At 45.8% G+C, this 22,804-nt stretch overlaps 1 protein-coding gene across 1 annotated transcript in view; it reads right to left on the bottom strand.

Annotated features, from left to right (window-relative positions):
- Positions 1 to 3,594: 3,594 nt before the first annotated feature.
- The window catches only part of LOC139763134 (uncharacterized), a 286,157-nt gene continuing 266,947 nt past the window's right edge, over positions 3,595 to 22,804 (bottom strand). The window contains exon 2 of the mRNA XM_071688829.1: positions 3,595 to 8,836. Coding sequence (XP_071544930.1) covers positions 8,801 to 8,836 — 36 coding nt within the window. The 3' untranslated portion in view covers positions 3,595 to 8,800. The remainder of the gene's footprint in view (positions 8,837 to 22,804) is intronic.

The following is a 22,804-nucleotide window of genomic DNA, read 5'->3' as shown; positions in this document are numbered from 1 at the left end:
TGATGTTCCCCCTTAACCACTACTGCATCCTCCATACTTTACTACCACCACCACCACCACGGCCTGCCACCAGATACTACTACTATCACCATCACGGCCTGCCACCACCTACTGCCACCACCACGGCCTGCCACCAGCTACTACTACCACCACCACCACGGCCTGCCACCAGCTACTACTACTACTACCACCACGGCCTGCCACCAGATACTACTACTACCACCACCACGGCCTGCCACCAGATACTACTACTATCACCATCACGGCCTGCCACCACCTACTGCCACCACCACGGCCTGCCACCAGCTACTACTACCACCACCACTACGGCCTGCCACCAGCTACCACTGATATATCCTGCCACAAACCACTATAACCACGGCCTTCCAACAACCATACCCACGTCTTATAACCAACCACTACTACCAAGTCCTGCCACCAACCACTACCACCACGTCCTACCATCAACCACAACTACCACGTCCTACCATCAACCACAACTACCACGTCCTACCATCAACCACAACTACAACGTCCTACCATCAACCACAACTACCACCTCCTACCATCAACCACAACTACCACGTCCTACCATCAACCACAAGTATCACGTCCTACCATCAACCACAACTACCACGTCCTACCATCAACCACTACTACCAAGACCTACCATCAACCACAAGTACCACGTCCTACCATCAACCACAAGTACCACGCCCTACCATCAACCACAACTACCACGTCCTACCATCAACCACAACTACAACGTCCTACCATCAACCACAACTACCACCTCCTACCATCAACCACAAGTACCACGTCCTACCATCAACCACAAGTACCACGTCCTACAATCAACCACAACTACCAAGACCTACCATCAACCACTATAACGAGGGCGTGCTCCCACCCACACCAGCCACGTCCTCTACTATACAGTGATAACAAAGTACCTTTCAGATCGACACTCGCCCACCCTTTATAGCCAGAACAAAGTGCCCTTAGCAACAATAGCCACGTACCCTTAAATAGGCAACTAAACACCCTTAGAAACGGCAGCCGCACACCCTTAGCAACCACAGCAATGTATCCTTAACAAAGACAGCCACGTAACCTGAAGCGCGATACCACAGGGCCCTTAACGACGCCCACCTACCCTTAACAACAGCCATCTGTCGCTAACAATGAGAGCCACGTGTCCTTAACGAGGAGAGTTAAGTGCTCTTAACAAGGGTTGCCACGTGCTCATAATAACAGCCACGTGCTCCTCATAACACCCATCACGTGCCCCCCACACGACAGCTATAAGCCCCGAACAAATGGAGCTACGAGCCCTCTACAACGGCAACCACGAGCCCTCAACAACGGCAACCACGAGCCCTCTACAACGGCAACCACGAGCCCTCTACAACGGCAACCCGAGCACTCTCCAACGGCAAACACGAGCCCTCTACAACGGCAACCCGAGCACTCTCCAACGGCAAACACGAGCCCTCTACAACGGCAACCACGAGCCCTCTACAACGGCACCCACGAGCTCTCTACAACGGCAACCACGAGCCCTCAACAACGGCAACCACGAGCCCTCTACAACGGCAACCACGAGCCCTCTACAACGGCAACCACGAGCCCTCTACAACGGCAACCCGAGCACTCTCCAACGGCAAACACGAGCCCTCTACAACGGCAACCACGAGCCCTCTACAACGGCAACCACGAGCTCTCTACAACGGCAACCCGAGCACTCTCCAACGGCAAACACGAGCCCTCTACAACGGCAACCACGAGCCCTCTACAACGGCAACCACGAGCTCTCTACAACGGCAACCCGAGCACTCTCCAACGGCAAACACGAGCCCTCTACAACGGCAACCACGAGCCCTCTACAACGGCAACCACGAGCTCTCTACAACGGCAACCCGAGCACTCTCCAACGGCAAACACGAGCCCTCTACAACGGCAACCACGAGCCCTCTACAACGGCAACCACGAGCTCTCTACAACGGCAACCCGAGCACTCTCCAACGGCAAACACGAGCCCTCTACAACGGCAACCACGAGCCCTCTACAACGGCAACCACGAGCTCTCTACAACGGCAACCACGAGCACTCTCCAACGGCAAACACGAGCCCTCTACAACGGCAACCACGAGCCCTCTACAACGGCAACCACGAGCTCTCTACAACGGCAACCCGAGCACTCTCCAACGGCAAACACGAGCCCTCTACAACGGCAACCACGAGCCCTCTACAACGGCAACCACGAGCTCTCTAAAACGGCAACCACGAGCCCTCTACAACGGCAACCACGAACCCTCTACAACGGCAACCACAAGCCCTCTACAACGGCAACCACGAGCTCTCTACAACGGCAACCCGAGCACTCTCCAACGGCAAACACGAGCCCTCTACAACGGCAACCACGAGCCCTCTACAACGGCAACCACGAGCTCTCTACAACGGCAACCACGAGCACTCTCCAACGGCAAACACGAGCCCTCTACAACGGCAACCACGAGCCCTCTACAACGGCAACCACGAGCTCTCTACAACGGCAACCCGAGCACTCTCCAACGGCAAACACGAGCCCTCTACAACGGCAACCACGAGCCCTCTACAACGGCAACCACGAGCTCTCTACAACGGCACCCACGAGCCCTCTACAACGGCAACCACGAACCCTCTACAACGGCAACCACAAGCCCTCTACAACGGCAACCACGAGCTCTCTACAACGGCAACCCGAGCACTCTCCAACGGCAAACACGAGCCCTCTACAACGGCAACCACGAGCCCTCTACAACGGCAACCACGAGCTCTCTAAAACGGCAAACACGAGCCCTCTACAACGGCAACCACGAACCCTCTACAACGGCAACCACAAGCCCTCTACTACGGCAACCACAAGCCCTCTACAACGGCAACTACAAACCCCCTACAACGGCAACCACGAGCCCTCTACAACGGCAACCACGAGCCCTCTACAACGGCAACCACGAGCCCTCTACAACGGCAACCACGAGCTTTCTACAACGGCAACCACGAGCCCTCTACAACGGCAACCACGAGCCATCTACAACGGCAACCACGAGCCCCCTACAACGGCAACCACGAGCCCTCTACAACGGCAACCACGAGCCCTCTACAACGGCAACCACGAGCCCCCTACAACGGCAACTACAAACCCCCTACAACGGCAACCACGAGCCCCCTACAACGGCAACTATGAGCCCCCTACAACGGCAACCACGAGCTCTCTAAAACTGCACCCACAAGCCCTCTACAACGGCAACCACGAGCCTCTTACAACGGCAACCACGAGCCCTCTCCAACGGCAACCACGAGCCACCTACAACGGCAACCACGACCCCTCTACAACGGCAACCACGAGCCCCCTACAACGGCAACCACGAACCCCTTACAACGGCAACCACGAGCCACCTACAACGGCAACCACGAGCCCTCTACAACGGCAACCACGAGCCACCTACAACGGCAACCACGAGCCCTCTACGACGGCAACTGAAGCCAGGAACACCCAACAACGACAGCAAAGAACCTTAAACACCTACAACAAAGAACCCCAAACAACTGAAGCCAAGAGCCTCCAACAACGACAGCCATGAACCCCCAACACCGACAGCAAAGAACCCCCAACACCGACAGCAAAGAACCCCCAACACCGACAGCAAAGAACCCCCAACACCGACAACAAAGAACCCCCAACAATGATAAACAAGTTCCTGAGGGGCCTACCAAGTGGCAGGTGGCCAACTTCCGGTTACATCATATATATCTATATGTAAATTATTCTTTCCAGGTTCATGAATGTTGGTAACAATGACGAACATCGCCAATACTTCCTTATGTATATTGCTTCATTCCTTATCTTTCATTGTCTATATTTATCATATACATCAATCAATAACCACCTGTGTGTGTGTATGTGTGTGTGTGTGTGTGTGTGTGTGTGTGTGTGTGTGTGTGTGTGGTTTCAGAAATAGAGGATGTGTGGATCAGGTGTTTGCTTTAAGGAATGTGTGTGAGAAATACATACAAAAACAGATGGATTTGTATGTGGCATTTTTGGATCTAGAGAAGGCATATGATAGGGTGGATATAGATGCCGTGTGGAAGGTTTTAAGGATATATGGTGAGGGAGGTAAGCTGCTAGAAGCAGTGAAAAGTTTTTATTTAGGATGTAAGGCATGTGTACGAGTAGGAAGAGAGGAGAGTGATTGGTTTCCAGTGAAGGTCGGTCTGCGGCAGGGGTGTGTGATGTCCTCATGGTTGTTTAATTTGTTTATGGATGGGGTGGTCAAGGAGGTAAATGCAAGAGTCTTCTAGAGAGGGGCGAGTGTGCAGCCACTTGGGAATGAGAGAGCCTAGGAAGTGACTCAGTTGTTGTTCGACGATGACACAGCACTGGTGGCTGATCCGAGTGAAAAACTGCTTAAGTTGGTGACTTGAGTTTGGAAGAATGTGTGAAAAGTAAAGAGAGTAAATGTGAATTAAAAAAAAAAGGTTACTAGGTTCAGCAGGGTTGAGGGAGAGGTTATCTGGGATGTGAATTTGGATGGAGAAAAGAGATGTAGTGTTTAAGATACTTGGCAGAGGACATGGCTGCGAATGATGGAATCATGGGACCGGAAGTGAGTCACGGGGATAATATTAGTAAAGCTTTAGTTGTTGTAGATATCTCCACGGCACATATCTCGGCAACAAGCAACCTAACCTATATATTGTTGTATCTAATAATAATAATAATAATAATAATAATAACAATAATAATAATAATAATAATAATTATCATTATTATTATTATTATTATTGTTATCATTATTATTATTATCATTATTATCCCGAGTCTGTCTTGAGTCAGAGATTTTCTTGCCGTGGTGGGCAGGCACTCAGCGCAGGCCCGAGAGAAGACACTCCAGGAGACGTCAACCTTCCAGCCTTGCCTGGAACAATGGGCAGTCTTGCAGCCGCCCAATAAACCCACAATGCCTCGCCAGCCTAAGAGTGCTGGATTACCTCTCGAAATTATATTCCTCCATTATTTTTCGTCGTGGAATTTTAGGATTACGGGGTTAATTCTTTTGGGTGATATTTTTTTCTGAATCTTACATTTGGATTACCTTTCCAGGTCAGGAGTCTGGATTACCTTTCTATCAGACGTTGGATTATTTTTCTAAGCTGCATCTTATGTTTACGTCTTCGATTATTATATATTTCGATTACTTTCCCGGATCATATCTTTCGATTTCGTTGATTACATTTTATCATTTTTCTCAACCAGTTCTCGAACTGGAACTATCAATTCTGCATTATTCCAAAAGATAAAAAAAAAGGAAGAAAACATTGAATCATTCTGACCGTATATCAGAGCATTACTGAGTTACACCTTCAACAACATCACCAACACCCAGGCTTCACCCTCGCTCTTTCCTACAACTTCCAATTCCATCGAGAATTCGAAGTGGTCTTAAAGTTGGTGATGACACACTCCTTGCTCTCAGCAGCCACAAACAACAACAGGTTCATCAAGGTTGCTGGGAAATATAACGTCAACGTAATGAGGGTTGTCGTCTGCCCCAGGTTCAAGGTATGATGATGATAATGATGATGATGATAACCACCTGATCATTATCATCAGGTTTGCTGCACCATTATCAATTTTCTGCTTTGAACAAGTCTAACATGACTCAACTTTGGTTGTTGATTATTAACATGCACTTCTTTGTACTGTTTGGGTCATCTATTTATGTAAGGCTGTATGTTTCTTGTATTCACCTGATGTATGACAATACAGTTTATATGTTTCTTGTATTCACCTGATGCATAACAACACAACCTCTCTTCCTAAGATGCCTTATCAAATTGTCTGATTTCTTAATCTGATCTTAATACTGGAATTATATTTTCTGGAGAAAAAATATCAAATTTCCTAAATTACACCAACGATTATATTTTTCTGATACCTGTCCATCATTTCAGTACGTTACATATATCAACAATGTGTAAGAGACTTACACGTGAAGTCCCAGAGGAATTATCGATTATCTAGTTTTCTTAATTATATCTCAGGAATTATCTCAAAGGTTAGGGAAGGCAGGATACCACCCACCTATCTTCTGTGTGGCGGGGAAGATGAAGAGAGAGAGAGAGAGAGAGAGAGAGAGAGAGAGAGAGAGAGAGAGAGAGAGAGAGAGAGAGAGAGAGAGAGGCGCGGCTGGAAATACTCCCCTCCAGTATTACCACTCCCTGACAGTAGAGGGAGAAGGAGTCACGTGTGGGCTTTCCATGTAAGGTTGAGTCGTGGGTTCGTGACGTTACCTTAACACGTAAGACCAGAGTAAATGCCTAGTGGTGGTGGTGGTGGTGAAGACTGTTTACATGCCACCATCTCTACTTACCACCACCTACACAGTCTGACCACAAACACACTTCCCACCTACTCATGAAGATGACCATCATGATTCATTATCGCCTTCATTACTTTCAATATCAATATCATCATCATCTTTATTGTTGTTATTATCATCATTATCATCATTATCATTATCATCATTATCATTATTATCATTATCATAATTATCATTACTATTATTCCTGGTGATATAAATATCATCATTATTTCTACGGTTAAGGAACAGAGTTGGTTCCTAGTGTTCCATGACACAACTTGGTCCTCGGATGTACGACAGGTCAGGATCACAGACACTGGTCGTTGCTCCTGGTAAGCTTAGGTCAGAGGAGGGTTCAAGTCCTCCTGCAGCTTGTCACCTGCTTCCTTTACCCTCACACAAACATTCTCCACAAGTCACATCTAGAACACAATATCTGATCACGTGTGTAACACAGCACCATGATAAGGGATTCAGCCGCTTATAAAGAGTAGTTGCAAGTGTGAGACCAAACAACAAAGCCATGTAGACTATACATGAGCTTAATACTTCGTGGTTCCCAGCCTAGTACCACATGATTATGTTCCCTGTCAACACCGTAACCCTTGGTACCTGTCGTTATGGTCAAATGACCGAGGCACGATGACCACCAAGGGACTCGACCCATTACCTGGTCCCTGACCTTCGTCTCTTCACCACTACACACACTGAGGCTTCCTACAGCCAAACATCTACTTCACTCCCATCATAAGGTGTCTACGAATTATCCTTACAAAGCCAGTGTCATTTGCCACGAGGCTGTCGAGGTAATCTACTGACATCCTCCTTGCAACTCACACTACTCATAAAAATGTTATACATAACGTAGCATGGTCCTCACGCGCTCGCTCAGGTCCCATGGTGACCCCACATATAACACATGACAGCTACAACATCCCATGATAATGTACGTCTGGATACATCCTCAGCCTCAGAAAAACCTCAAGATTCTCTCGACTACATTACACACCGTAAGTTGTAACACGGACGGATGGGGACGAATCATGGACACAAATATGAGAGGGAAAGAACCTTGCTATTTCTATGGCTAAAATTCTCACCTGTCTGGGGTATTATAGGAGTAGTGCGGCCGTCGATCACCAGATGGCACTGCAGGACAAACTTCACAAAATGTGCGCCACTATGAACCAGGCAGCGCCCCGGGAGATACACATTTGACTGCAGCTAAGAATACATATAACAAGACACGTTACAGGTGACAGTGAATGACCCGCACGGCCGCTAGCATAAGGACGCCTGACTCCGCCACTAACGCCATCTCTTGAACGAAAGCCAAACAACGAACATTCCAATCAGTTTCGTCAACAAAACACCAAGATTAGCCTGAGTCTGTCCCCGGTGCAATACCTCAAGGTCTCCGACATTTTAGGTTGGGAGAGGGACCTACAACCCGTGTGTGACCAGCTTTCAAACATGACAACTTACCACCTTCATCATCCATGTTAGAGACCAGACCCGACCCTTGAAGCACACAGTACTGACGACTGTGTTCTGAACCTCACGTATGATAATCCTCAAACACCACACTTCAGTACAGGTCCCTAAGACGACAGACACACGGACGTACCAAAATGATGATACAATGACCCCCCAACACCAGCAGATGCGAGGGGGGGGAGGGGGGGGATGTGCCAATTGGATAGTTATCTGACGTCGGGAAGTGCGGAGATGACATCTGAGATGGGGGGGGGGATGACAATGTGACATCTGAGGTCGGGGGTAGCACATGAAGTCTGAGGAAGGGGTTACCAATATGACACGTGACGTGGAGGTAGCAATAAATATAAGAGGAGAGGGGTAGCAATGTGACATCTGAGGAGGAGGGAAGCAATATGACATCTGAAGAGGGGGGGTAGCAATATGACACATAACGTGGAGGCAGCAATATAACATATGAGGAGGAGGTACCACAATAACATTTAATGTGGGAAGGAGGTCAGCATATATGACACATGACGTGGGGGGCAGTAATATACCATCTGAGATGGGGGGTATCAATATAACATTTCAGGAGGGGTTACCAATATAACAGCATCTGAGGAAGGGGGGGGTAACACTATAGCAGTTCAGGAGGGGGTAACAATCTAACATCTGGGACGGGAGGTACTATGAACGGTGTGGCGCATAACCGTCACTAGACGTACGGAGACACACAGGTGCAACCCGTCATGCTGTAGGGTTCTACCATGCCCAAGTACCTCCCTCCCTCGCTGGGCGCTGAGCAGAGACCCATGCGTCTCCCTGCGGCAGGAGGCGAGGTAGGTGTGCCCTCCTGCAGGTGTAGTGTACCACTGTGGGTACTGCTGAGTAATGATGGGGTCGTGTGTACGTTACCTGTACCCGCCGCTCTCCTCGCGTCTCACCTGCTGTAAGGAAAATCAAAGGTTAATCATCAATGAAGAAATATATCAACTATATCACAGTGCCCTGTCTCCCCTGTGGTACACACACACACACACACACACACACACACACACACACAGGTTACCTACCTAACGTTACACTTGAGTTATGAAAGTGTCATGAAGGCCAATGGATAATGATGTATTCTGAGTAAACAGCTGTAGACGTCTAGCCTAATATGAGAACACGTCAAGCGTGATCGTAAAACTACGGAATAAAATGATCAATACGACACAACAAACAAAGGGAGAGATACTGATCCTCTACAAACATGTAGTGATGTCAGAGGAATTAGATATATGTACACACATTATACAAACAATGTCAATAATGGGCAGGGAGGGATGCAGGCTGAGGACCAATACGTAATACTCAGCTACAGTCAACACTGGCCAGTCAGTCAGGTCCCCAACATTCTCACTGGATCCTTTTTCAACCTCTTTGTATACACCAAACATTCCACGTGAGGTGTACAACACACAGGTTGACCCGAGTCTGGCAGAGTGCACACATAACACCGTATTACCAGCCATGACTTGCATGATGCTACGTAGACCTTCCGTCAGCCAGGTAGGACACGACACCCGCCCGCGGGGTTACAGAAACAATAACTGTATCATAACTACGATGATGAAGTGCTCCTGACATTATATAACAGGATGAAGTGCTCCTGACATTATATGACATGATGATGGTGCAGGATGAACTGCTCCAGACATTATATAACATGATGATGGTGCAGGATGAAGTGCTCCTGACATTATATGACATGATGATGGTGCAGGATGAACTGCTCCAGACATTATATAACATGATGATGGTGCAGGATGAAGTGCTCCTGACATTATATAACATGATGATGGTGCAGGATGAAGTGCTCCTGACATTATATAACATGATGATGGTGCAGGATGAACTGCTCCTGACATTATATAACATGATGATGGTGCAGGATGAAGTGCTCCTGACATTATATAACATGATGATGGTGCAGGATGAACTGCTCCAGACATTATATAACATGATGATGGTGCAGGATGAAGTGCTCCAGACATTATGTAACATGATGATGGTGCAGGATGAAGTGCTCCAGACATTATATAACATGATGATGGTGCAGGATGAAGTGCTCCAGACATTATATAACATGACGATGGTGCAGGATGAAGTGCTCCTGACATTATATGACATGATGATGGTGCAGGATGAACTGCTCCAGACATTACATACCATGATGATGGTGCAGGATGAAGTGCTCCTGACATTATATAACAGGATGAAGTGCTCCTAACATTATATAACAGGATGATGGTGCAGGATGAAGTGCTCCTGACATTATATAACAGGATGAAGTGCTCCTAACATTATATAACAGGATGATGGTGCAGGATGAAGTGCTCCAGACATTATATAACATGATGATGGTGCAGGATGAAGTGCTCCTGACATTATATAACATGATGATGGTGCAGGATGAAGTGCTCCTGACATTATATAACATGATGATGGTGCAGGATGAACTGCTCCTGACGTTATATAACATGATGATGATGCAGGATGAAGTGCTCCAGACATTATATAACATGATGATGGTGCAGGATGAAGTGCTCCACACATTATATAACATGATGATGGTGCAGGATGAAGTGCTCCTGACATTATATAACATGATGATGGTGCAGGATGAAGTGCTCCAGACATTATATAACATGATGATGGTGTCAGGATGAAGTGCTCCAGACATTATGTAACATGATGATGGTGCAGGATGAAGTAATTCTGACATTATATAACATGATGATGGTGCAGGATGAAGTGCTCCAGACATTATATAACATGATGATGGTGCAGGATGAAGTGCTCCTGACATTATATAACATGATGATGGTGTCAGGATGAAGTGCTCCAGACATTATGTAACATGATGATGGTGTAGGATGAAGTAATTCTGATATTATATAACATGATGATGGTGCAGGATGAACTGCTCTAGACATTATATAACAGGATGATGGTGCAGGATGAAGTGCTCCACACATTATATAACATGATGATGGTACAGGATGAAGTGCTCCAGACATTACATGACATGATGATGGCGCAGGATGAGGTGCTCGAGACATTATATAACATGACGATGGTGCAGGATGAAGTGCTCCAGACATTATATAACATGATGATGGTGCAGGATGAAGTGCTCCTGACATTATATAACATGATCATGGTGCAGGATGAAGTGCTCCTGACATTATATGACATGATGATGGTGCAGGATGAACTGCTCCAGACATTATATAACATGATGATGGTGCAGGATGAAGTGCTCCAGACATTATATAACATGATCATGGTGCAGGATGAAGTGCTCCAAACATTATATAACATGATGATGGTGCAGGATGAAGTGCTCCAGACATTATATAACATGATGATGGTGCAGGATGAAGTGCTCCTGACATTATATAACATGATGATGGTGCAGGATGAAGTGCTCCTGACATTATATGACATGATGATGGTGCAGGATGAAGTGCTCCAGACATTATATAACATGATGATGGTGCAGGATGAAGTGCTCCAGACATTATATTACATGATGATGGTGCAGGATGAAGTGCTCCAGACATTATATAACATGATGATGGTGTCAGGATGAAGTGCTCCTGACATTATATAACATGATGATGGTGCACGATGAAGTGCTCCTGACATTATATGACATGATGATGGTGCAGGATGAAGTGCTCCTGACATTATATAACATGATGATGATGCAGGATGAAGTGCTCCTGACATTATATAACATGATGAAGGTGCAGGATAAAGTGCTCCTGACATTATATAACATGATCATGGTGCAGGATGAAGTGCTCCTGACATTATATAACATGATCATGGTGCAGGATGAAGTGCTCCTGACATTATATAACATGATCATGGTGCAGGATGAAGTGCTCCTGACATTATATAACATGATCATGGTGCAGGATGAAGTGCTCCTGACATTATATAACATGATGATGGTGCAGGATGAAGTGCTCCTGACATTATATAACATGATGATGGTGCAGGATGAAGTGCTCCTGACATTATATAACATGATGATGGTGCACGATGAAGTGCTCCTGACATTATATAACATGATGATGGTCCAGGATGAAGTGCTCCTGACATTATATAACATGATGATGGTGCAGGATGAAGTGCTCCTGACATTATATAACATGATGATGGTGCAGGATGAAGTGCTCCTGACATTATATAACATGATGATGGTGCAGGATGAAGTGCTCCTGACATTATATAACATGATCATGGTGTCAGGATGAAGTGCTCCTGACATTATATAACATGATGATGGTGCACGATGAAGTGCTCCAGACATTATATAACATGATGATGGTGCAGGATGAAGTGCTCCAGACATTATATAACATGATGATGGTGCAGGATGAAGTACTCCTGACATTATATAACATGATGATGGTGCAGGATGAAGTACTCATCATGCACGGGTTCCTTCTCACATGAATCAGGACCATAAGATCAGTTACGCTTCACCAGGTGACTCCTAACACGGCCAAGCAGCCAGGGAGTTACTTCATGTTGACGTGTCTTGTTCATCATGTGGTTCCCCCTACCCCTGTTGCTGTATCATCAACAATCATATATACATATATATATATATATATATATATATATATATATATATATATATATATATATATATATATATATATATTATCCCTGGGGATAGGGGAGAAAGAATACTTCCCACGTATTCCCTGCGTGTCGTAGAAGGCGACTAAAAGGGAAGGGAGCGGGGGGCTGGAAATCCTCCCCTCTCGTTTTTTTTTTTGTTTTTTTTTCCAAAAGAAGGAACAGAGGAGAGGTCCAGGTGAGGATATTCCCTCAAAGGCCCAGTCCTCTGTTCTTAACGCTACCTCGCTATCGCGGGAAATAGCGAATAGTATGAAAAAAAAAAAAAAAAAAAAAAAAAAAAAAAAAAAAAATATATATATATATATATATATATATATATATATATATATATATATATATATATATATATATATGTGTGTGTGTGTGTGTGTGTGTGTGTGTGTGTGTGTGTGTGTGTGTGTGTGTGTGTGTGTATGTGTGTGTGTGTGTATACGTCGTGTGTATGTCTGAGTATGTAGCTGTGTACAGACTGAGGAACATGGGGTTGAGGAATGTTCCAATACTCAAAATTCAAAGAGATTTCCATGATTTGAATTCCATAAATTATCTATTTTCGAATTATGCGAAAGACGTTCCCTATAAGGTCGCCCATGATATTCTAAGTACGTACAGATAATGTATTCTACCAAGCCTACTGCTTATTGATATGTTTACCATGTAAAATAGTGAGAGAGATTTTGTTGGACAACAGTAGTGTATTTTAGCGTACTAGAGCAAATGATCTTATTTCTAGTTGTAATAAAATGTCTATTATGTACACTGTGGTTAGTCAAAATCTATCCATCTATCAGTGTATAACACACACACACACACACACACACACACACACACACACACACACAGGGTGTGTGGGGGAGGGGGCTAAAGTTCTGGGTGCGTTGAAAAATGTGTGGAAGTCGAGAGCATTATCTCGGAAAGCAAAAATGGCTATGTTTGAAGGAATAGTGGTTCCAACAATGTTATATGGTTGCGAGGCGTGGGCTATACACAGAGTTGTGCGGAGGAGGGTTGATGTGCTGGAAATGAGATGTTTGAGGACAATGTGTGGTGTGAGGTGGTTTGATCGAGTAAGTAACGTAAGGGTAAGAGAGATGTGTGGAAATAAAAAGAGCATGGTTAAGAGAGCAGAAGAGGGTGTTTTGAAATGGTTTGGGCACATGGAGAGAATGAGTGAAGAAAGATTGACCAAGAGGATATATGTGTCGGAGGTGGAGGGAACGAGGAGAAGTGGGAGACCACAACTCTATCCATAGCCCACGCCTCGCAACCATACAGCATTGTTGGAACCACTATTCCTTCAAACACCCATTTTTGCTTTCCGAGATAATGTTCTCGACTTCCACACATTCTTCAAGGCTCCCAGGATTTTCGCCCCCCTCCCCCATCCTGTAATCATATATATATATATATATATATATATATATATATATATATATATATATATATATATATATATATATATATATATATGCACACACAAGGATCCACGATATCCGATTATAAAGAATTTTTTGCCAGTACTTTAATAAAAAAAAAAAAAAAGCATATGATATATAGAGCTGGGGATTTGCATGGCTATTTTGAGGGGGTGAAGTTTAGATCGCAAGCTATACGATTTCTGGCCAAAAGTTTCGTGTTACCAGTTGACTTTCGTTGCACATCGTCATTCTGACGTGTTATATACATTAAGCGTTCAATATTCAGTCATCGTATGTCATTAATCTTCATTACTGTGTCTGAGATGTGGCCATCCCGGTATATCATAAGTATTCATTATTATAAATCATAATTATCATCAGTCATCACTCTTCACTAATATAATTCTATTACATAAACTTTACGAGGCTTCCCACAACAGGTGGGTCTGAGACCTAACCTAACCTTACGTATACCTTACGATGGTTTCGAAGGTCTTCCACCCCCACAGCTGGGTCTGGGACCTTACCTTACCTTACGTATACCTTACGATGGTTTCAGAGCTCTTCTACCCCCACAGATGGGTCTGGGACCTTACCTTACCTTACGTATACCTTACGATGGTTTCAGAGCTCTTCTACCCCCACAGATGGGTCTGGGACCTTACCTTACCTTATGTATACCTTACGATGGTTTCGGAGGTCTTCTACCCCCACAGATGGGTCTGGGACCTTACCTTACCTTATGTATACCTTACGATGGTTTTGGAGGTCTTCTACCCCCACAGCTGGGTCTGGGACCTTACCTTACCTTACGTATACCTTACGATGGTTTCGGAGGTCTTCTACCCCCACAGCTGGGTCTGGGACCTTACCTTACCTTACGTATACCTTACGATGGTCTCGGAGGTCTTCTACCCCCACAGCTGGGTCTGGGACCTTACCTTACCTTACGTACACCTTAGGATGGTGTCGGAGGTCTTCTACACCCACAGTTGGGTCTGGGACCTTACCTTACCTTACGTAAACCTTACGATGGTTTCGGAGGTCTTCTACCCCCACAGCTGGGTCTGGGACCTTACCTTACCTTACGTATACCTTACGATGGTCTCGGAGGTCTTCTACCCCCACAGCTGGGTCTGGGACCTTACCTTACCTTACGTAAACCTTACGATGGTTTCGGAGGTCTTCTACACCCACAGCTGGGTCTGGGACCTTACCTTACCTTATGTAAACCTTACGATGGTTTCGGAGGTCTTCTACACCCACAGTTGGGTCTGAGACTAGGAAGGTTACCGCTCATAAGCGTACGTAACCACCACATCCAGGCCCCCTGGTGTTTGACAGGTGAATCACAGGGGGCCAGAACCATTAACGACCATGACCTCTACACTCAGATGAACCCCGGGTTGTATTCCATCATATCGTTTGGCAGATTGTGTTCAATATCATAACTTCCCGCGCAGTCTGGCTTTAAAAGAGCACATCCCAGGATATCGTCAATTGAAAATATACATAGTAAGCTGATCTAATCAAACACAACAAGAAACTCAATTACAGTACCAAAAGAAGTGAGCAACTACATGAAAATTCTATTCACTGCATCAAGAACCTTATTTAAAAAATCTCGAGGAATTAAATCACTGCATCAAAAAATTTATCTGGGATTGAAGAGACTTGGCTTCGGGCACCATCAACACAGCTATCACCTTAATTTACCACGAAACATGATCATGAATGATAATTATGGCAAACTCTAATAATTATGGCAAACTAATAATTATGGCAAACTCGACCAAAGCTAAGTAAGTGAAGTTCCACATGTAGGAACTTCAGTTTCCCAGCAAACATGTGATGCGAGGTTTGTGTTGTTAACAGTGACAGACAGAGGATACAACACACCAGCAACATCACAACACAACCGAGTGCTTATTATAATACAGAAAAACAAATTATACCTCGTACAAAAAGGAGTATATTTTACCGGATGATTTTAATATACGTACTTTTTTAATAGTTTGTAGCCATAAAAGTAATGTTTACAACCTCATATTTATTTGTTACTATTAACTCCTCCGAGCACGACGGTACGACCATTCACCACCATGGAACGACCCTGGGTACAACGGTACGACCGTTCAGCACCATGGTACGACCCTGGGTACAACGGTACGACCGTTCAGCACCATGGTACGACCCTGGGTACAACGGTACGACCGTTCAGCACCATGGTACGACCCTGGGTACGATGGTACGACCGTTCAGCATCATGGTACGACCCTGAGTACGACGGTACGACCGTTCAGCACAATGGTATGACCCTGGGTACGACGGTAAGACCGTTCAGCACATTGGTACGACCCTGGGTACGACTGTTCGACCGTTCAGCACCATGGTATGACCCTGGGTACAACGGTACGACCGTTCAGCACATTGGTACGACCCTGGGTACGACGGTACGACCGTTCAGCACCATGGCACGACCCTGGGCACGACGGTACGACCGTTCAGCACCATGGCACGACCCTGGGCACGACGGTACGACCGTTCAGCACCATGGCACGACCCTGGGCACGACGGTACGACCGTTCAGCACATTAGTACGACCCTGGGTACGACGGTAAGACCGTTCAGCACATTGGTACGAACCTGGGTACGACGGTAAGACCGTTCAGCATCATGGCACGACCCTGGGCACGACGGTACGACCATTCAGCAGCATGGTACGACCCTGGGCACGACGGTGTGACCCCTCAAGCACGACGGTACGACACTTGGGCACGATGGCAGAGCCGTGTGCTACTTGCTGCCCTGGAGCCAAGTGTTGGTTATGATACTGTTTGGTCCATGTGTTGCTTGTTGTCTGCCAGTTGTGTGTTGTTGTTTGGTCCATGTGTTGCTTGTTGTCTGCCAGTTGTGTGTTGTTGTTTGGTCCATGTGTTGCTTGTTGTCTGCCAGTTGTGTGTTGTTGTTTGGTTCATGTGTTGCATGTTGTCTGCCAGTTGTGTGTTGTTGTTTGGTCCATGTGTTGCTTGTTGTCTGCCAGTTGTGTATTGTTGTTTGGTTCATGTGTTGCTTGTTGTCTGCCAGTTGTGTGTTGTTGTTTGGTTCATGTGTTGCTTGTTGTCTGCCAGTTGTGTGTTGTTGTTTGGTTCATGTGTTGCATGTTGTCTGCCAGTTGTGTGTTGTTGTTTGGTTCATGTGTTGCTTGTTGTCTGCCAGTTGTGTGTTGCTGTTTGGTTCATGTGTTGCTTGTTGTCTGCCAGTTGTGTGTTGTTGTTTGGTCCATGTGTTGCTTGTTGTCTGCCAGTTGTGTGTTGTTGTTTGGTCCATGTGTTGCTTGTTGTCTGCCAGTTGTGTGTTGTTGTTTGGTTCATGTGTTGCTTGTTGTCTGCCAGTTGTGTGTTGTTGTTTGGTCCATGTGTTGCTTGTTGTCTGCCAGTTGTGTGTTGTTGTTTGGTCCATGTGTTGCTTGTTGTCTGCCAGTTGAGTGTTGTTGTTTGGTCCATGTGTTGCTTGTTGTCTGCCAGTTGTGTGTTGTTGTTTGGTCCATGTGTTGCTTGTTGTCTGCCAGTTGTGTGTTGTTGTTTGGTTCATGTGTTGCTTGTTGTCTGCCAGTTGTGTGTTGTTGTTTGGTTCATGTGTTGCTTGTTGTCTGCCAGTTGTGTGTTGTTGTTTGGTCCATGTGTTGCTTGTTGTCTGCCAGTTGTGTGTTGTTGTTTGGTCCATGTGTTGCTTGTTGTCTGCCAGTTGTGTGTTGTTGTTTGGTTCATGTGTTGCTTGTTGTCTGCCAGTTGTGTGTTGTTGTTTGGTTCATGTGTTGCATGTTGTCTGCCAGTTGTGTGTTGTTGTTTGGTTAATGTGTTGCTTATTTGTCTGCCGGTTGTGTGTTGTTGTTTGGTTCATGTGTTGCTTGTTGTCTGCCAGTTGTGTGTTGTTGTTTGGTTAATGTGTTGCTTGTTTGTCTGCCAGTTGTGTGTTGTTGTTTGGTTCATGTGTTGCTTGTTGTCTGCCAGTTGTGTGTTGTTGTTTGGTTCATGTGTTGCTTGTTGTCTGCCAGTTGTGTGTTGTTGTTTGGTTCATGTGTTGCTTGTTGTCTGCCAGTTGTGTGTTGTTGTTTGGTTCATGTGTTGCATGTTGTCTGCCAGTTGTGTGTTGTTGTTTGGTTCATGTGTTGCTTGTTGTCTGCCAGTTGTGTGTTGCTGTTTGGTTCATGTGTTGCTTGTTGTCTGCCAGTTGTGTGTTGTTGTTTGGTCCATGTGTTGCTTGTTGTCTGCCAGTTGTGTGTTGTTGTTTGGTCCATGTGTTGCTTGTTGTCTGCCAGTTGTGTGTTGTTGTTTGGTTCATGTGTTGCTTGTTGTCTGCCAGTTGTGTGTTGTTGTTTGGTTCATGTGTTGCTTGTTGTCTGCCAGTTGTGTGTTGTTGTTTGGTCCATGTGTTGCTTGTTGTCTGCCAGTTGTGTGTTGTTGTTTGGTCCATGTGTTGCTTGTTGTCTGCCAGTTGTGTGTTGTTGTTTGGTCCATGTGTTGCTTGTTGTCTGCCAGTTGTGTGTTGTTGTTTGGTTCATGTGTTGCTTGTTGTCTGCCAGTTGTGTGTTGTTGTTTGGTTCATGTGTTGCTTGTTGTCTGCCAGTTGTGTGTTGTTGTTTGGTCCATGTGTTGCTTGTTGTCTGCCAGTTGTGTGTTGTTGTTTGGTTAATGTGTTGCATGTTGTCTGCCAGTTGTGTGTTGTTGTTTGGTTCATGTGTTGCTTGTTGTCTGCCAGTTGTGTGTTGTTGTTTGGTTCATGTGTTGCATGTTGTCTGCCAGTTGTGTGTTGTTGTTTGGTTAATGTGTTGCTTATTTGTCTGCCGGTTGTGAGTTGTTGTTTGGTTCATGTGTTGCTTGTTGTCTGCCAGTTGTGTGTTGTTGTTTGGTTAATGTGTTGCTTGTTTGTCTGCCAGTTGTGTGTTGTTGTTTGGTTCATGTGTTGCTTGTTGTCTGCCAGTTGTGTGTTGTTGTTTGGTTCATGTGTTGCTTGTTGTCTGCCAGTTGTGTGTTGTTATTTGGTTAATTTGTTGCTTGTTTGTCTGCCAGTTAGGGTAGTTACGTAAGGTTATCTATCTCGATATTTTGCCAAGTAGCAGAGCAAGCGCGTAGCGCTCACCGCAGGGCAATCTAGGTAGGAAAAACGAGTTGCGTGTTACGTGTCGTCAAGTGAGTTAAGTGTGACATGGAGAGATAATATGTTTGTGGAATGAATGCCAGCAGCTTACGTGTGGATGTGGCGGAAGGGAGAAAAACAACTACATGGGTCAAAGGAGTGACACTTGACAGTTACTGAAGTGATGGCCCATTGCCCGCCCAGCCCTCGCTAACCCTTCCGAAACACAGGCGGGTAGTACCGATAATTATACCACCCCTGGTTGGTGGCTGCCAACCATCTGGAGAGAGAGAGAAGAGAGAGAGAGAGAGAGAGAGAGAGAGAGAGAGAGAGAGAGAGAGAGAGAGAGAGAGAGAGTAGTTTGATGCCAGCTTCGTCAAGTTCAGCCACTGTCTTCACAACCATAAACGCTACTCATGTCACAATCATAACGACATTATGAGATGCTCACAAAAGTACCCACATCACCATCATGAAGGTATCTCTATCCACATCATCTGGTCTGCTGGGTTGGGTCAACCAAGCTGTTTCTGGAAGCCGCAGCCATCCCCAGACCCACACAGACATACGATGGCGTTTCTTGATCAATGACGCTTTCATACAGGCATCATTTCACCATCACCAGAGATCAGACCCCCATCTTCACTATCACCACCGTGTGTGAGTCATAATCCTAGTCATGATGTCCACCATCATGATCACTATCGTCGTCACCATCAGCATCAGCTGGCTGCCACAGCACCAACACCACCTCCTCAACAACTCAACCTCACACACCTAAGACCACTCAAGTGCTCAGTAATTCATCTCTCTCTCTCTCTCTCTCTCTCTCTCTCTCTCTCTCTCTCTCTCTCTCTCTCTCTCTCTCATTATCATAGTATTAGTAACGCAGGAAATTCTGCTTCATTTTCTCTAGGTGTCGAAGAAGCAGGCACGAGATGGGAGTTGAGAACCAGCCTCCAGTAGAGAGCAAATCTGTTACTAGAACACAGGGCCGCAGCCTCCAGCAGAAGGATGGTGTGCCACTAGAGTCATGGAGAAGTGTACAGGTGCCACCGACAGATGGTGAAGCACTTGGGCCTTGAGGCCATTTCGCTGGAAGGGAGCAGTGAAAAAAAAAGAAGCCAAAGAAGCCTGTGGCCGCCACGTCGAGGTTTACGTCTTCCCATTCTTGCCAAGAGTACGGTGGTGGTGGTGGTGGTGGCGGAGGCGCAGGGAAGACCAACAATGAAACTAATTCAGAATTTGTCCAGCTACTTTTCAAGTAAATCCAGCTTATCTCAGGCCTGTCAGAATTCTGCACTATTTCCTCTCCTGGACAAAAATATAATAGAGTCTGTTTTGAGTACATCTGATGCCACGTCACTGTGTGTCTATACAACAGATCATTAAGCGTTCCTTGGTGTCTGCCTGTCTGTCTGTCTGTCTGCTGCCTGTCTGTCTGTCTGTCTGTCTGTCTGTCTGTCGGTCTGTCTGTCTGTCTGTCTGTATGTTATCTCACTCCTCCGTCTCAGCCTGCTGGCTGACCATAACTAAACTTTGCACACACACACACACGCCTCTGATCCAGTCTCTGCTGCTCCCTAACAGAATGGCGTTCCCACAGAATACACCCCCCCCCCCCCCAACCAACCAACGCCCTAAACAAATTAAAAAGCAAAATCACAGATGAATAAACAATGTATGATGTTAATATGTCAGGAGGTAAGGTGCGCAGCTGGGAGTCGAGGTGGTTGAGTGATGCCGGTGTGGGTGGGGACTACACTCTCGGTCTCAGGACTGACAACCAGACCTAACCTACCCGCACACCTTCCCTCATCACATACAAAACCATAATTCTTAGTCATACATAAACAGCTTTACTCGTAACACGCGTCTAGCACGAGCGTTTGTCGAATCTTTCACAACTTTCCCCTCAACAACTTACGCTTAATTTTCATACAAAAGATACCATTATGATAACTTTGGAGGTATAGTTACCGAATCTTTCTTTTAAAATTTTTGAACAAATTGTTTCTCTGGGATGTCCTTATTATCCAATCCGTCCGACCTAATACATGCAAATGATATGATATTTGCATATAATCATCTCATAACGTCTATCTGATGTCCATTAACTAAGTTCAATTCTTATACTCATAATAATATGGCCATTTCGCATAACGTAAAATGATTCAATGAACGTGTTCTGTGAATATGATCGTCGTAAACTGGTTACGCCGAGATCTTCCCATATGATGTCTTGTTAACGTACAACTTGCGTGTCGTGTGGTTGCTAGTGAGATGCCACTGGCAGGTTGTAGGTGTGGACGTTCCTTGTGGTCTCTCCTGCGGAAGCAACCACAACAACAACCCGGCCACTAACACGCCCTCTGACTCCCTGATGCACCAAAAATATACGCTGAGCAACTGGATGCATTCTTGCCTCGGCTACCGTCGAGGAACACTCTCTCTCTCTCTCTCTCTCTCTCTCTCTCTCTCTCTCTCTCTCTCTCTCTCTCTCTCTCTCTCTCTCTCTCTCCTTGCTTCACACTAACAGCCGCATGTTTCTGGCAGGCGCGGCTGTCGCTTCTCTCTCAATGACGGGAACAAAAAAAAAGCAGATGTTGGATGGCGGGTCGACAGGTGTAGATGAGCCCAACAGCTGCGTGTGTCTGAACCATCACTTGAGGATACAGGAAGGTGTTCCCAGGTGTCACACCAAATACTGCTCCCGACCCCGTAAGAGAGGCCCTCACAGCACCGTATGTGACCCTACCTTCCCCAGCGGGTCAAACAGATGCAACGCTCTAGTACTAACTCTCTTTGGCGGGGTAAGGAGGTTCTGGGGGTACATATCTTCCTTGCGTGACTACTGGTAACATAAATTGCATCTCTTGTCCACAATTCCTCCTGGAGTATAGGGAGGTGCTCCAGGGACAAACACCTGTCTTACTCCAACATTACGAGGCACTCACAACACCCACCTGGTCCTACCTCACATACAGTCTGGGGAAATGTTGGTGGCCACCACCACCCATCTGGTCCTGTCTCACATACAACCTAGGAACTGGGAGGAGGAGGAGGTGATCAATGTGTGTGCGAGACAATGGTTGGAAACCCTGCTGAGTACCACAACAGAGGAGGACTGTGTAACTGACACCACCACTTTGGTACTCCAAACATGACCACAACTGTACATATACCAGCCACAAGAAAGTACCAAAGGTGTAGGTTAGAACGAGCAAGACGACCACTTTACAGCAGGCCAAAATGAACTGCACACCTTTTAAACAAGCCACAACTCACCCTGCAAAGGAAAGAAAACCTGTGAAATAAATGACTGAACACAGACCATAAGCTCTCATGTGAAACACAGGAAAAGAAAGAGGAAAAAACCGATAATGTAATGAGAAATAATCCAAAATACTTTTACTCATACAAAACGCAAGTCCAGGACTACATACTCCACTGGCCCACTTAAAACAGAAGGTATATTTCCGCATCACTGCCAGGAGGTGAGTAAGATTCTATATAAAGGCAAGCAGAGTCGGTATTCAGTGAGCCAAAAACAACATTAAAGACAAATGACCCACCAGGCTTCTTCCTAAATGGAAACCTCCCAGTGTTGCACTTAGCATATATCACCATTCCTACACACGATTTCCAGAG

The sequence above is a fragment of the Panulirus ornatus genome, chromosome 46 (genome assembly GCF_036320965.1).
Source record: "Panulirus ornatus isolate Po-2019 chromosome 46, ASM3632096v1, whole genome shotgun sequence".
Taxonomy (NCBI): Eukaryota; Metazoa; Arthropoda; class Malacostraca; order Decapoda; family Palinuridae; genus Panulirus; species Panulirus ornatus.
This window is presented reverse-complemented; position numbering and strand designations above follow the sequence as displayed.